Source organism: Halichoeres trimaculatus, unplaced genomic scaffold (genome assembly GCF_033239565.1).
Source record: "Halichoeres trimaculatus isolate MK-OKI-2021-1 unplaced genomic scaffold, fHalTri1.1 fHalTri1_scaffold_8, whole genome shotgun sequence".
In the NCBI taxonomy this organism is placed as follows: domain Eukaryota; kingdom Metazoa; phylum Chordata; class Actinopteri; order Labriformes; family Labridae; genus Halichoeres; species Halichoeres trimaculatus.
The window spans coordinates 5,963,494-5,981,006 of NW_027437186.1; the positions used below are offsets into that span (position 1 = coordinate 5,963,494).

Sequence of the window (17,513 nt, forward strand, 5' to 3'; positions counted from 1 at the left end):
AAGTGAGCTTCAAACTATTTATTACAATATTTGTATTTGAAATCAGCAGAATGTTAGCTTACTAAGTGCACAACGATGTTGATAAGAAGCAGGACTCTGATGATACCTGCCTCACAAAAGAAAAACTGTAAATCTATACCTGGTTATTTTATCTACATGTATAAATATGTTCGTTTACCTGATTAAAAAGTAGTGAAAATCACTGACGTTAACTTTAGTAGAAGTTAGGACTTACACAGTCAAACGTGACTACCAACCGATAACAAGCTAGCATAACTGTGAGTAAAACTTCTAAATAACATTACGCACATACCTCTGTCTTTTTGGCGTTTCTCCTCGTCCTCTCTTCTTCTCTTTCCTCCCTGGGCTCCTGAAGGCTTTGGCTTTTTTTGAGATGATACCTGTCATTTAGCATACTGTCAGGGCCGGCCCTGCTCATCTGTTTACTTTTCAGACACCGTTTCAGATCCATCAGTTAATTCCACCTGAGACTCACGAGTTGGTAATGCTACCTCATGCTAAGGCCATTCCAGCGATGTGTCAAGTTGTTCCCTAAATGCTGAAAGCCCAAAGTCAGGAAGTGGGTCAGTCAACTGAAGTGTTGGTAGAGAAAACACTCTTCATATGAAAAACAATCAACCAAGCTTCATTTATATAACACTTGTCATAGGCAAAGAGTTTACACAAACTAATGACGATGATAATTAGACCACAAAAACACACACAATAATCCCCCCCCCCCCTCCTAAGCACACAAAAAGATCACAGCGTAATTAAAACCTGTGCTGACCAGCTGATGAAACACTATCAGGGGATCTTAATGAGGAAACACTGAAGGTAGAATGCAGTGTTAGAACTCAAGATAAGAAAATAAAACAACAAAATAAAAAGGAATTTATAAGATGATAAACAACTCAGTAAAAGACTAAAAGACTGGAGCAGTGAAAGAGAACAAGATGAACAAGACTTTAAAGTAGATTATACAGTGGGGTATAGCGTTCAGCTGAAAATAAGAAAAATCCCCTTGACCTAAGGGCTCTCACAGACACGTATGAAGCAAAACAGATAAATTAAAGTGTGCAAGACCATTCAGAAATTTAAAAATCAATAATAAATAAATAATAATAATGATTTAAAAAAAAAAAAATTAGAATCAATCATGGATGAGACTGGCAGCCAATCTGAAATGTCCATCAGTTATATTTTTGGGACACACAGGCTGACGTCACGCGTAACATGCAACGCAAAGCCATTTTTCCCGAGGTGCAAACAATCCACAGCAACGTCCATAGCAACACATTCAGAACAACGGCACAAATCTGCGGTCCGACTACTTTTTAAGACTTTTATGCCAGTTTGTAAGTTTGTTTGTTTGTTAGTTCATTTGGTAAGGTCGTGTGAACTTCCATGTCATCGGACTACATAACTTAGCTCGAGCCCAGTGCCCTTGCTCGATATAAATTAAAGCTTAATATATGCGGTCTGGAAGAGTGTCCATATTGATTGCCATGGGATGTCTGGCAGAATCAGCCAAAGTCATAAATACGAGATCGTAAATTATTAGATAAGTCATAACTATGAGATGCATTTTCATAAGTATGAGACAGTGAGGTACTAAGTCACAAATATGAGATACATAGTCAATTGTAAAGAAGCTAAGGCTGTGGGTGGGCTTTTACTTCAGAAATAACTCTTGTTTTTTTCTTTTGCTGCGTGTGGTAATGTGAAATGACATTTTTATTCTTGATGAGGCTCTCCTGTTTAAAGTTTCATTCATTCAGTAGGATATTTGTAATTTTACTATGACCAAGTGACAGCAGCTAAGAAAAATGACAGGATACTTCGCAATATCTCTAGTCACCTCACCTTGTCATCATGATGTTCTGATTTAACGTTACGTATTTAATTTATTTGTGTGCTTTTTGGGATCAGACAGCCGGACGAGTATATTGTGGCTGTCGACAGCAACGAAGCTGGCTTACAGGCTCTTATAAATGGGACGGAAACCTGTAGTCATGAAAAGTCCAGAGGGAAAAAACCAAAAAGGTGGAGGACCCAAATGCATTTTGAAACGGAACTTTATTTTAACTGAACTCAAAAACTCAAACCAAACATGAAACTCCAACAAAAGAAACAAAACCAAAAAACACAAAGAAACTCACTAGGGGCACGGGAGACACAGGAGGCACAAAGACACAGCCACAGGCGACAGCAAACAAGGACAGCATACAATGAACCCACACGAAACATACTGAACACAGAGACTATATAGACAGGGAGTGATTGGCACAGGTGTGAAACAAGACACAGGTGAAACACATGAGGAGCAATCAACAAGGAGGGAAACACAAGGAGAACCAAACCAAACACAGGGAAACTCAAGACAGAGACTAAATACATATAAGACACCAAAACACTAGAAATGATCACAAGAAGACAAACACATGACAAGAAGCAAATCAAAACCACAAGAAGCACAAACTAAAGACAAGAGACACAGACATTCCACAAGACTAACACAGGTGACACAGAACCAGAACAGAATACTAAGAAACACAAGGGCAAAAACACAAGAAAACTCAGAAACACAGAAACCAAAAACCCGAACCAAGACACCTGTAGGATGAGTACTGCTGTGTTCCATCCTCTTCCTTCATATAATGATTATTTTTACAAGTCCCCTCACTGCACCACTTTACCATTTTTTGAGCCATCAAGTCTGAGATGGCGTGTCTTGTTCTAGAATGGGTTGTTATGGTTGCTTTGGCGCTTTGTTTGCACCTCCAAAAAAACGGCACCCTTGGTACCGCCCACAAATGCCCAAATGTTTGTGTCAACCTATATCATTATTTAATTATATTATATTGTTACTTAACCAGGAAGGCAAATTGTGCTTTACAGACTGTAACACGTTATAAATGACTATAAATAAAGCCTTTAGCATTACTGCAGATATTTGTGTTAGCTCCTTAATAAATAAATTAGTTACTAAATAATATTCAGAGGAGATGAAGAACTGTTGTCCCTGGAAATGTGACTACATAACATGGTGTTGATCATGGTTTGATATATAGAATAAAACAAATACAACAGTGGCACAGTAAAGAAAATACATTGTTTTCATATTTCTGGATCCAGTGTGTCACAAACTGATGGACAGCAGACACCAGGCTAACAGTAAAGCTCTGTATCCTTAAAGTGGTTTCAGCATGCACCACATGTACAGAGGGCGTCGTCCTCAACACAGTGGTCACTGGTTCAGCTTCCTGCCAGGTCCGACCTGCTCCCTACCAACCACAGATCCTGTCTCTCTGTAGCCGTCCTGTCAATTAAAGACGATCTTTGAGCGCCATGTCAGTCTGCACATGTTGGTGTTATTGTTTCCTTCAGAAACCTTTGTTTTTCCAGGGATGGGTATGCTGGCGAGTGTGTACACAGACGACGAGGAGAGAGGTCACGCCATAGGGATCGCACTGGGAGGTCTGGCTCTGGGAGTGTTAGGTTTGTATTCAAACAAAACACACGTTCAGCTGTCGCTCATCAGTACAGATTCATGAACGCTTTTTAGTGCATCAAATATCAGTTTGAAAATAAAACAATCTCATATCTACGTTATAGTGCCGTATAAAATACTGTTTCCTTGTGGAAGAAAAATGACCTTTAAAACCTGAACTGACCATCAGCGTCTCATCCACAGTGGGTCCTCCGTTCGGAAGTGTGATGTACGAGTTTGTCGGGAAGACTGCCCCGTTCCTGATCCTGGCTTTCCTGGCTGTGTTTGATGGAGGTACAGTCATCAACATTTTAGATATAACCTCATTGTTTAAAAAAGGAGTTTGAGGCTCGTATTCAGTGAACCCTCTGTGTGTTTACAGCTCTACAGCTCTTTGTTCTTCAGCCCACAAAGGTGGAACCTGAGGTGAGTTTATCTTCATGATTAATTTCCTGTAGACTGTCTGACTTCATTAGGACGACCTTTACAGCTGCAGAACGTTTGACAGAGGGTTTATGGCTTTAATAAAACAAACTGGGTCATACATGGAGAGAGTTGAGGATGTGGGATTCAAACTCAGGTTAGTATTTTTTATTCATTTCATGACGTCTCTTCACTCATTCTACAGGTCAGAGTTTCAGGGCAGAGAATTTTACTTCTCAAAAACAATCATCAGAGTAAAAAAGACCAGGTCATATATACTCCTGTCACGCTCTCCAAGTGGCCAACCCAGTGGGGCACAACCGTTTCTTTACAGTAAGCTTTGATGAGTGGTTTAAACAGCCTGTGTGTTTTTCTTGGATTGTCTATCTGGGCTTTAGCATCAACAGAATAAAAGTTTTCTGAGACCTTTACTCGTCAAAGTCCACCCAACCAGGGTGAGGCCAGCAGGTCTCACTTTGTTGTGCTGGCTGTAAAAAACACAGTCAGCACACCTCAGGTCAGCCCTTTAACAGGGCTTGGAGGGAAGATCTAACAAACAACATCAGGCAACATCACTTGTGATTTTTTTAAAACTGATTTTAGCCATTAAGATGTCAGAAGAGGTTTCACGATACATACCCCTGAACCAGGACCCACAGGCATGTGATTATGGAGCTGCTGTGGTCTGATGGTGGAGCCACTTGGACTGACCTCTTGGGAGCCAAAATGCATACTAACCATGCCCTCTTGGGTTGCAAAAATATGCACCAAAGTGCCCTTCTGATTGGCAAAATCCAGCTGTCCTCCTGGGTAGCAAAAACATGGGTTAGAGTGCCCTCTTGGGTGTCAAAAACACCTGCTAAAGTCAGTGGCGGCCCGTGATAAAAATTACAGAGGAAGCCAGCTTGGACAACGAATTTAATTCATTGTTCAGAGCAGACTTTTCCATCGGCTCTACCCTTCGTTAAAGGATAAGTTCGGTTTACACAGCTTTTACATTGTTTATAGAATGAAGCAGAACAAAATACTCACCCAGAAGGCTTTCCTGATCCAAGCAGTGCTTCGGGAGATATTTAGATCCAAACTCGTGCAGCGGACGTCCGTAACATGGGATCCATCGGGGCATAGACAGCGCCGCTCCTAAAACTGCATTAATCGTCCAAAAACTCTTGTTTTTCACCAATATTCTTTCATGGTCCGCTCCGAGATAGTCATCTGCGTCAGTCTGTGTCACTCCAGACAGCGCTGTTTGGCTGTACTGACCTCTGAACTCACGAAGACTTTGTTTACGTTTGCCCCTCAAAGGAGTCAGCGCTTCAGAAAGTACTGCGCATGTGCAGTCGGCTCTTGACTCCTTTCTTTCTTTCTTGTGTCTGGAAGCCAGATTCGATCTGGCCTCCCTCACATTTTTTCTAATGAAGCATCAACCAGTAAGCAATGAGCCTTGCTTCAACCTGATTGGCTAATACGGGCTGTTTTTTTTTCTAAGGGAGGCAAAGTGAAGCGGGCCTCCAAGCTGACTGACAGGGCAGAGGGCATGAGACACGTAGTGTAATACACAATATGAGGTTGACAGCAGGGCGCTGTTTTGCTTCGCACGCTCAGCCAAAGCAGAAGTGCGCCAATGTAGTGTTTTGACAAGGAAATAACAATATAAAATACATTGTGGTTAAGCGTGTTTATAGGCTATTTTTTTTCTTTCTTGCAATATTTTTTGGGGAAGCCAGGCTTCCCTTGGCCTCCGTGAAAAACCGCCACTGACTAAAGTACCCTGGAATACAAACATGTTTCCTTCTACAGTGGTGAGAACATGTTGAACATGCCTTTTTTTTCCCCCTTTGTGCCCCTGCCTTACAAAAAGTCTATGCAAGGCACTGGTCTTCAGACATGTTGTAGTGTCCTTTTGGCAAGACACTAGGTGTGACCCAATCCAGGGCCTGCAGCCCTAGTAGGACCAGGTATTCAAAGCCTGCATAGAGCAGAACTGAACCAATATGGTTTGGTCTGTTGAGGATTCTCTGTTAAGTTTAAACTTAATACAATCACCAAACAGTTTATCAACACTTTGAATCAAATGGCATTTAAAAAATGTATGGGCTATGTTGGGCTACAAAGGATGCTCCAGCTCTACCTTCAACATGTGGGATAAGACGGACATGTTCAAAGGCAGAAGCTCCTGAGCTAAGCCCCATAATGCTCCCTTTTCAAGAGTGTGTGAATGAATATAAATGCAATGATTTAATACTGATGTGCACATTAGTGTCCTCTTACATCAGTGTGTGAATGGGTGAATGTGACCTGTAGTGTAAAAGCGCTCAAGTGGGAAGAAAACCAGAGAGGCAGCGACTTTTCACTTACTTTTCACTGAGTTTTCACTGACATCAACTCACTTGGTGCTCTTTGTCTTTTTGTATGTCGTTTTATTTTTTTGTCTTTCAGTCGTCTTTTGGTCTGTTTTATCTAATCATCTGTCTTTTTGTCCTTTTTTCTTTCTGCCTGTTTGTCATTTTGTCAATTTGTATTTTTTGTATATTTGTCTAGATGTTTCGCATGAAAAGTTAAGCTCATGAAATGGTGAAATATATTTACCTAATGAAACGTTTTTGTTTGGAGGAGATCCTTCCTGACAGAATCTTTTAATGGTAGACATACATGTTGAGATCTTCTCAGGCTTATTTGACTTCAGTTAACTCTATTTGTTAAACTTCTGCCTTCACCCTTCACAGACTCAGAAAGGAACCCCACTGTTGACCCTAATGAAGGATCCGTACATTCTGATCGCTGCAGGTGAGGAAGTAAAAACATGATGATGTGCTTTGTGTCATCTCTATAGTTTGCTTTTTGAAATGAGAAAAGTACAAGAGGAGAGAAAAACTGACTTGAAACTAATTTCTGTGTAATCTTTGCAGTCTTAATATTATTTCCCAAGAAATCCAAAATTGAAGCATGCAGGTGGGGGGTCATCCTGCTCAGATATCTGAACAACTTCAGGGTTTAAAATGTTTGTTTGAACTGTTTTTTCAAGCGCTAACTGAGATCAATACTTCTGAGACCTGTGACAATAACTGTATAAGTTTAGGTAGAGGTTACTCCTGTTGTTGATAGCTAAATTTTAAAGAGGGGGTATTTTGCATTCCTATACTTCAAATATGGATATTACAGAACAACACTGGATTTTCAGAATTAGGGTATGTAATATTAAACCTCTGCATATTCCTGTGCTGTAGAAATCTCTGAATCTATCTTTAAAACGATCAAAACAATCTGTTCTTTAAGTCACACGAGGTCTTCATGAGACTTGCTGAAATGAGGTCATCACAGAAGGATCTCTTAACTAAATTATGATATGTTGGAGGGGCAGACCTCAATCTCTAAGGTCTGCCTAGAGATCCGCCCCCGACAGGCCTCCCTAGGGCTGGCCAATCAGAGGGAAGGGGGTTTGTTGAGTGGAGAGCCTTAAAGAGACAGCAGCTAAAATGAAGAGTTTCAAACAGAGGCTGAAATAAGGGTTTTCTAAAACATCAGAGAGAAGAAAAAAATGTTTTTGAGACTAAAACTTCTCTTTTTTCTAAGAGCTTTACCTGTCAAAGTCTACCAAACCCAGGTTTGACCTCACTTTGATGTGCTGACTGTAACAAACAGTGCAAACTTCTCAGATCAGCCCTTTAGAGGAGCTGACTGTATCGCTCTGACAGTTGTCAGAAACACCCAAAGGACAGCAGTGCACCTCACCCTGCTTCTTCACTTCCTCTCCAGGTGCCATTTGTTTTGGGAACATGGCCATCGCCATGATGGAGCCAACACTGCCAATCTGGATGATGGAGACCATGTGTGCGAGGAAATGGCAGCTAGGTAAGGACAATACTTATAAACTTTTAATTGTTACTAATTTGTTGTTGTTTAAAGAAAAAATGTCTGAAATGCCCAAACTGATCTCCATATGTATGTGTGAATATGATTGAAGAGAAACTTAGTGAAACAACTTTGTGGAAAAAAAAAAAGATGCTGAAAGTTAATAACTTTTTTTGTTTTTCTTTCCCTGAAAAAGCACTTTTTTCCCCATAAAATTTCATCACATTATGGATTCAGGCAGCTCTGTTCTGCCTCTGCTCAGTGTGAAGTGGTAGGAGGTTGAAAATACAGGCAGACACCTTAAAACACTTAAAACCAGCAGGGTTCTCTAATGACTCCAGAGGCTTCATAAAAAGTTTTTCAGTGAGTAATAACTCTAAAAATACTCTTTCTGACACGCTGGCTCTCTGTTCCTTAAACTGAAGCTGCACTTGAATGTTCTCATATCTGTAGGCATTTATCTTTATACTTAATCCTACTGGAACAATCTGCAGGAGTTACATGATGAAAAAGCAAGGTGGTTGAGTCTTTATCAAACTAAAAATCTGCTCTTTGCACCAGTCAGTGAGTAATATCTTTAAAAGTGGAGCTTGATGAGCTGGCCCAGGTGTTCCAGGGCTGTCCCCACTCCCCACTCTCAGGCCTTTAATTTATCCACAGCATTATCATAGCAGCAGTCTCTGACAAATCTGTCAATCATGAACCAATGCTTCATAAAAACAAAGACAGCAACTCTAGACTTCATATGAGCCACATCCAAGTGGTTTTTCAACAGCTGTAAAAATAAAAAGTCAATCCCTTCCATATATTTGTGTTAAATAAACAGTATAACTTTTGGTGTTAAGTTAAAGATCAAAAGTGATGATGACTCTGCTGTGATATGATAGCTGGAGAATAGAATAGAATAGAATAGAATAGAATAGAATAGAATAGAATAGAATAGAATAGAATAGAATAGGTGATGACAGCTTGTCCATCATTGTCCAGTTCAGCCAGTCTCCACCTCCACAGGGTCCAGGACTGAGCTTCTTCAGCAGTCTGTTCAGTCTTTGTCTCCTGGATCCTGTCTGCCCACAGCAGGTGAAGCTCCTCCAATGTGACATTGGTGTCTGGTGTTAGCTCTGTTAGCCATGTCTGTGAATAGCATGATGCTACTCTGCCCTCTGGTATTCCCTCTGTTGCTGGGTTAGCACAGCTAGCTTGTCCATCTTATTGGAGATAGATCTTACGTTCCCAATAACGATGGATGGAAGGACAGGTCCATGTCGTCACTTCTTAGCTCACACCTGAGAACCAGCCCATCATTCTCACCTCCTTCTCCTCACCTTGTGGGAAGACATCTGGCCTTATACCAGTTAGCATTGACATGCTACAGGCTGCTAACAGCTAAGTTCACATGTAAACAATGTGGCCATGGTTACATGTAGGATCTCCAGACAAACACAGGAGAAAAGTAGTAAAAATATCACTGAAGCCACAAGAAGTTTGGTGTCCATGACCAACAATGGTCCATACAAAGTATTGATCCACTCCAAATACAAAGATTACGAAAAAGAGACAAAAAAAATTACAAGAAACAGACAAAGACGAGACGAGGCTATGGCTGCAAAAGGCAGCCATAGCCAACAGGGCGGCACCTAGCAATAGTAATAGCAGAATAACCAAAATGTTAATGTCTACCCATAGTTTGTTTTGTACATGTTACCACCACAACTCTTAAGGGGGTAAAGGAAGTAACATGAGCCAGGTGTTAAAGGAAAATCATGAATGTTTCATGTAAATAAATGTTAAAAGGAAGAATTTAACTAAGCTTTATTCATCAAATTGAATCTTGTTAACAAACAACCTTGTAACAAAACAAAAATAACAAATCTAACAACAGTCTCCACGAAAGAGCCAAGCTCAGACGGAGTTTCGGGCGACAGCCGTTCCTGCCCGAAACTCCAGCCAGCCTTTTGAAATCTTCCCCTTCTGGCTGAGCTCTGCTCCTTATTGGTGGACACCAAGTAACCCGCAATCACCTGCACCACCTAGCAGCCTTAAAAGAAACTCACCCGGCGCACGCACACACACTCAGAGACACACACTCAGCAGCACACATCAGAGACCAGGACCGTAATAGTACATTTATGATAAAGGCAAAATAAAAATCCATCACCTGTAGCTTCATTTTCTGAAACTGGAAACTAGAGTAGTATACGACAAAACAGACCCAACAGAACAGTCATACTACATACTACATGAATAAGCAGTAGGCAGCATGCAGTGTCCGCTACATACTACATTCACAGGTAGTATGTTGTAGGAGGTTTGGAAAACAGCCACAGTCCATTTGTGCACGAGGCAATAGGCACAGGTGGGAACAGTAAGGGTGGGGACAGTAAGGGTGGGGACAGTAAGGGTGGGGACAACAATCACAAAGGCAGAAACACATAAACAAAAAAAGAGGCTACTTCCACAAAATAAAGGCATCATTCTACCTTTTAATATCTTTAAATAAGATTTTTTTTTCTGGACTTTTCAGGTGAATGCGGCTCATATAAAGCCTAACAGACAGTTTTTATTTAAGATAAGACACAAACCTTTGCTTAGAGTCACTTTTTGCAGTGAAACCTCTCTCTTCTCTCACCTGTCCATGGTAAACTGGTTTATTATCGAGCTTCTTAAAACCATCAGCTTTGCCCTCATGTCTCTCATTAACATAATGGAGCCACGCCTCTTGTTTTGTAAACCTGTGCTGAGTGAGTGTGTCACTCCTCCACGGCGCTGGATATTTTCTCCTCAGAGGTATCTGTCAGCCTGAGGTGATATTAGTTTCTTCAGTATCTTGTATATGAAGTCTGGGTCAGATAAAAAAAACGAGTGAGTGAGGAAACAGGATATTAGGGTGTCATATGCTGGCAGGTGGAAGGCACAAGTCTTCATTAGAGACAACAGAAGATGTGCAGCAGCTCAGTGATGAGGCCCTGATAGAAATCTGCTTATCTGCTCACACCTTCACTCTCCTCCCCTCCCTCTGTCTCTCTTTTGCCCAGGCGTCGCTTTCTTACCAGCGTCCATCTCCTACCTTATTGGGACCAACATCTTTGGCACGTTGGCGCACAAGATGGGGAGGTAGGGGAGAAATCATCCTTATCTGCTCTCTGTCTCTTTCCCTGTGTGGATGTGGTATCTGTTTCCGCTCCTCTAAATGAGTTTTCGGTGTTTTAGGGGTTGAGAGGCCGGCTTTATTGAAGCCTTGATGATACAGGGCGTCTGTAATTTCTGCGTGTGTCTGTCTCCAGCAGGGTGTGTCCATACAGAATATTTTATTTATCACTGCCAATGTCAAAAGTTTTATCATCATCACATACCATTCATCTTAAATCTGGGATATTTTTTTAAACTGAATTCAACTCTTGGCTGTGACTTGATGTAGGGAGCGTCTACAAAGGGCAAAATAAAAACACAGGAAACTCAAATATTCAGGAACTTCAGCCTAAATCTGTGTTGTTCTCACATAAAAAGCTCTCCTGTTGGTCAGACTTCAACTATCAGTCACAGGAAGAGACGTTCTGACTGCATTTGGAGTCCAGATCTTACTGACATCTTTACAACTCCACAATTCCTGGTTTGAAATAAGTACTCAGCACTTTTTGGAGCAAGGTCTTTAGGTTGAGTTTAGTAGATTTACAGACTGATACTTTTACTTTTACTCCAGTAAAATTACACCAAAGTAACTAGGAATGGAACGCTTTATGAAAAAACACAAACCATTCTGTTATCCTGTCTTGAATCATACGCACAACTCAAGGTGAATGAGTACAGCAGGACACTTTGTGGGGAAGTGTGTGTGTTGTATACATGACAGTCAGAGTTAGAGGGTGTACCTGTGGCATTGTGTCATTCTGCTGTCTGGGAGCACTTGAGATATAGTGGCCCTCATTTATCAAACGAGCACCCAAAAACTGGGTGTACGCTCCTTTCCACGCACAGATCAGCATTTATCAATCTGAACGTGGGCGTCGGGTACGCTCAAATCCCACGCCAGGTCTGAGTTCGTGTACGCAAGTTTCATATCAGTGGGGAGCGCGGTGCAGCGAGGGAAATCTGTCTGTGGAGGAGAATTATCAGATCATATAAGCACAAAACATTTTCAGAAATAAAAACTGATGTTCTTAGATTAATATTTAGATCCTTGAATTAAGCTGCGTTTCCACCAAGCAGTACGGGTCGGTTCAGTACGGTTTGGGACGGTTTGGGACAGTAAAGTCTCATCCCGTTTGTGTTTCCACAGCAAACTGTGCCCTCTCATGGTGGGCGGCATGTAAGCCGGATGCCGGAAGCCACAGCTGGTAAACAATAGCGCGACGCCGTAGCAGCTTACCCCGCGATTAAATCCAACAAAGAAGAAAACGCGACCCAGTAAACAAAGAGCACGGATGGAAGACATGCAGCATTTTGTCCTCTCTGTGATTTTCATGTAACTCTCTGTTACAAAGTGCAATCAAGCTTCGTTTCAGAGAAGCCTGTGAGCCGCAAGGAGAAATACAGCCGCTGTCGGGGTGAGTGACGATTCTTTTGACCAATCAACGGTCTGCAGTGTGTGGCTCCACCTCACGAGAGCGGATCGGTTCAGTCTGGCACCCATACGAAAGGGTCCCAAAAAAGTGGGACAGCTCGTCTCGGTTTTTAGGGATCCGTCCCGGGATGAGTCTGTGGAAACGCCGCTAAAAGCGCACCGTACCGAGACGAACCGACCTGGACTGCTTGGTGGAAACGCGGCTTTAGATATGACACCAAGAATGTTTCTAACAGTTCACTCTTCTTCTGCCGATCTGTAAAATACATCACTATAAAAGAGCAGTGCAAGCTGTCAGCTGATTTCGCCCCAAAAATTTGTGTTCTTTATCGTTTTACTTAAAAACAAATTAACAACTAAAATAGGGAGGCGGTAATCAGTTATACTCTCCCATGTTCAAAATAAAGTCTCTGCAGAGAACATTCAGAGGATGCTGGATCAAACTTTTAGCCTGATATTTTTAAGGAAGCTGTATTGATTACAGGATTCACTGTGAAGATTATTATTTCACTCTTCATAATATTATCATACAAATGTGAACTGTTTGTGAAAAAGTGACTAGTTATTAACAGAAGATGTTCATTTACATGAGATCACAACCTATGTGCTCATCTCGTGGTACAAATAATCATAAACTCTGGTCTACCCGTGCGTAATTGCTCACGATGGACACACTTCAGCTCCACTCCCTCCTCAGTCTGTGACAGGCTCAGGCTGGAGTCTGCAGCTTCCTTCAGAGTTTAAACACATCTTTAAGACAACTTTCCACGTTTCTGGACCTGAACAGAAAAAATTTATAATATTGTGGCTTCTAATAGTCAGACATCATGGATTAATTAATCAAGGTATAAACAAAGGATTTGTAAATTAAACGTTTAAAACTTTACTGTAGTTTAGTTTTTCACATCCACACTGCTGAATCACTGCAGTGATTTCCTTGCAAGTGAGTTCTTTCTGATTCACTTTACTTTGGAGAAGCATGGAGAAGTTCCCTTTTCCTGTAATGCGTCCCTCCATGTCGTAAATTCTGTGGGTTCGGCCAGCTGAACCTTGAATATTTGGGGGCGTGTTACGTAAAGTACGATTATTTTCATTCGCCACATTTATCAACAGCTGATCAGGCGTACGCCATGATTGGCCCTGGTACGCACGTTTCATAAATCACACGTGAACGTTGCCGTAGGATTGTTTTTACACCCAGATCTGCGCCAATTCCCACGCAAGATTGATAAATGAGGGCCACTGTGAGCTCTGATGACGGCGGTAAAAAAGTGGAGGACAAAGTGTTGCCAACTTAGAGACTTTGTCGCTACATTTAATGACTTTTCAGACCCCTCCGATGAGTTTTTTAAAGACAACAATTCTTAAAACTCTTCTGGTGTTTGAGGAATCTGAGATTAAAGCGGGTTTTAATCTCCTCAGTGGTTGGTGTGTGTGAGTCCCTTCCCTATCCAAAACAGACTGACAGTCTTCCTCACTCACAGCAGATAAAGCAACCAAGTGTGTGTCTCATCATGGTCACTTCTGCTGGTCCCCAGCCCAGATAAAGGAGGGTTGATATTTAGACATTAAAAAAACAAGAATGGACAGAGGAAAGTTCATTTGTAGTTGTAAACATATTCATGATGTTGTGTTTTACCTGCTTTCTGCCTCTCCCACCTTAAGACAATTACATGCAAATGCATTACTCTGCAACTCTTGGCAGCGTCATTTAGTGACTTTTAGTAACTTCTGGGACAGCCAATAGTGACTTTCCTTACTGAGGAGCTGGCATGTTGAAACAAGCAATATTTCACTCAGCTTTAATGATGTTTGAAATGGGAAACAGCCTCATTCTTTCAGCTTTTTCATGACTATACATGGCAGAATTAATTAAAAATCATCTGTTAATAGTGGATTATTAGGGCATATGGAAATCTGGGCTGTTAAAAACAACAAAATACACCAAACTAAACTGAAAACCATGACCACAAAACAGTGAAAAGAACTGAACCGTGGTTTTTGTGAACTGTTCATTCCCTAAAAGTAACTGAACTTGTTCTTCAGTAGTAGCACTGAAGGTATAAAGATTTGATTTCTGTATTTTACCAACATCATCCAAAAACTTTAACTTTTTAATATTCTGTCTTTCTTTTCAAATTTAATCTGTTGATAGGAAAACTTCCTGGAGTTCCACTGGGTGATTTCCTGTTTCATTATAACTGAAAGTCTTTGCAGTGCTCCCACATTTTCATCTATATCACTCCAGATATTCCTCACATTACTCTCTGCAGCAGGGAGAAGAGCGTACTTGAATTTAAGATACCAGAAGCACAGCCATCAGTGCATGAGCTTTTAATTTTTGCATATATCTGTAAGCAGTTACCTTGGAACTTAAAAATCAGGCATGATGCAGCATTTATTTCCTGCACATATATAGAAATGTGTATTCAATATTTTTATTTTTCAGAAAGATCACATCTGTCTGTGTGAGAGTTATTAGTCACTGATCACATCTTCTGTCCTCTACAGGTGGCTTTGTGCTCTCATTGGAATGGCCGTGGTTGGCATCAGTGTAATATGTGTGAGTATCAACAGTTCACTACCACTGCTACTGTCAGCTCAGAGGGAACTGTAAGGAAGGGCAGAAAAACTGAGTGGAAACGTGTCTTTAAAGTACACTTCCAGCTCTCACAGTTTTGTTTTGTTTGTTTTTTTGTTTGTTTTCAATAATGGCTCAACTCATCATCCTTATTGTGTATTCACCTCGTCAGAGTACACTGTGTTTGCTGCTGGAGGTGATGGATATGCAGAGATCACAAACTCTACACACATTACTGAACCCGAACCCTCATTTTCAGATTTACAAATAATTCAAACAGACACAAAAATATCAAGATTCACAATATTTCAATGTCAAAATTAAAGTATATCATAGACCTGTTTAGTCTACCTATTTAGGTAGAAGATGTACAGTGGGGAAAAAAAGTATTGAACGTGTCAATTTTTTTCCCATTACATTTATTTTCAAAGATGCAATTCAAACAAAATTTCTCCCAGACATTGGTATTAACTCAAATAATCCACACATGAAAAGAAATCACAACGTTCAGGTCCATAAATAATGATTATGTGGAATTAAGTACGATAACACAGGAAAAAAGTATAGAACACACCATGGAAAGGCTGAATACTTTGGCAAGGAAATGCACCATACCACCTGAAATCTGTCAGTAATTATTACTTGAACTTCCAATTAGTGCAAACCAACATCAGCTGGACTAGAGCAAATTGATGGTCCTATAAAAAAGGTCATTTTTTCACCAAGCAGTTAAATACAACACACCTCATAATGGGAAAAGGCAAAGAGCTCTCTGAAGACAATCACAACCTGATTGTTGCTCAGCATCAGAATGGAACTGGTTACAGACTTATATCAAAGCACCTGAATATTCCAGTCAGCACCGTTTGGGCCATTATTCACAAGTGGAAGAAGCACCACCTTACCATCAACAGGCCACACACAGGAGCTCCTTGCAAGATTTCTGACCAGGGAGTCAGAAAGATAGTCAGAAGAGTACCCAACGAGCCAAGGACCACCCTGAAAGTTCTCCAGAAAGACTTGGAGGCAGCAGGTACAATTGTTACAGAGAAAACAATAGGCAATGCACTCCACCTCCATGGCCTCTATGGACGCTCAGCCCACAAGACTCCATTTCTCAAGAAAAGGCATGTTGAAGCTGGTTTAAAGTTTGCTCAACAGCATCTTGACAAGCCTGTAGAATACTGGGAGAATGTTGTCTGGTCAGATGAGACCAAAATTGAACTTTTGGGCTGTCATACTACATACCATGTTTGGAGGAGAAATGGCACTGAACATCACCCAAAAAACACTACACCAACAGTGAAGTTTGGAGGTGGAAGCATCATGGCATGGGGTTGTTTCTCATCTCATGGTATTACATTGTACATGGTATGAAACTGGTCTTATATTCCTCCAGGAAGGTCTAATAGCCAGCCTTTTTTTCTTTTTGCTCTGAGACCTAAAACTCAGGACACTTTATTGGTTGTTTAAGTTAAAACATAAAGATTTTATTGTTTCACATATACTGTTCAAAGATTTTCAACAAAATAAAATTGGAGCATTGAAGGTAGATGATAAGAGTTTTAAAAAATAAAAATAGGTATCAGTCCAAATCGGTATTGGCAGGTCAGGCTTTTTAAAGTTTTGTGATCGGTGCATTCCTAGTTTTACTGCTTTTTTACTGATTTGGAATATTGAGGTGAAGAAGCCGAAGCTCTGCTGAAGAATCTGTCACTGTGTGGTGTCCTTAGGGTGCACAACACACACTATAAGATTGGAAGCGGAGAGATCTTTGCGATCTGTGCAATCTGTCTTTTGTTATCATCAAGTGTGTGCTCTCTAAATGTGCAAAGTTTTGAAGAATCCTGTAATGTGTACCAGCCTTGAGCCTGCAACATAATTTAGAAACAAAGAAATGTATACATTTGCTGATATTTATCTGCTTTAGGTCCCATTTGCCAAAGACATCTATGGACTGATAATTCCAAACTTTGGGGTTGGTTTTGCCATCGGTAAGTCGACCTAAATGAACTCTGAGCTGAAAATCTCACTTCCATTTCAGGATGTAATATCTTCAGTGTTGGTGGTTTATTACAGGTATGGTGGACTCCTCTATGATGCCAATAATGGGATATCTAGTAGACCTGCGGCATGTGTCTGTGTATGGAAGTGTGTACGCCATTGCTGATGTGGCTTTCTGCATGGGATTTGCTTTGGGTAAGACGGAGTACTACAGTATATGTATGCAGACTTATAAAACACATGTAGTCAGTTTTTGTTACCCTGAAAAACCCTTAAAAATGTTCCCATCTCCTTCTCATCTGTCATGTGATGTTTCCTCCCCCAGGGCCGTCCATTGGAGGATCTGTAGCTGAGAACATTGGCTTCCCCTGGCTGATGACCATCATTGGCGTGGTGGATATTTTCTTTGCTCCGCTCTGTATCTTTCTCAGGAATCCACCAGGACAAGAGGAAAAAGTTGTGAGTTTGAAATCACACCCAGAGATGTCAGAGATGATGTATAGTTATCAGGTGACTACACACGTTAGATTTTCAGTGACCTGGAGAATTAATAGTGAAAATGAATTTATTTCTATAGCACCCTTGAAAACATGAGTTTA

The 17,513-nt window shown here is 40.9% G+C and overlaps 1 protein-coding gene across 1 annotated transcript in view; it reads left to right on the top strand.

Annotated features, from left to right (window-relative positions):
- slc18a2 (solute carrier family 18 member 2) overlaps nucleotides 1-17,513 on the top strand; it is a 39,497-nt gene that overhangs the window by 17,138 nt on the left and 4,846 nt on the right. The window contains exons 6-15 of the mRNA XM_074676592.1: nucleotides 3,409-3,501; nucleotides 3,698-3,787; nucleotides 3,876-3,919; nucleotides 6,643-6,703; nucleotides 7,673-7,768; nucleotides 10,804-10,882; nucleotides 14,841-14,892; nucleotides 16,841-16,904; nucleotides 16,990-17,109; nucleotides 17,240-17,373. Of these exons, the coding sequence (XP_074532693.1) occupies nucleotides 3,409-3,501; nucleotides 3,698-3,787; nucleotides 3,876-3,919; nucleotides 6,643-6,703; nucleotides 7,673-7,768; nucleotides 10,804-10,882; nucleotides 14,841-14,892; nucleotides 16,841-16,904; nucleotides 16,990-17,109; nucleotides 17,240-17,373 (833 nt within the window). The remainder of the gene's footprint in view (nucleotides 1-3,408; nucleotides 3,502-3,697; nucleotides 3,788-3,875; nucleotides 3,920-6,642; nucleotides 6,704-7,672; nucleotides 7,769-10,803; nucleotides 10,883-14,840; nucleotides 14,893-16,840; nucleotides 16,905-16,989; nucleotides 17,110-17,239; nucleotides 17,374-17,513) is intronic.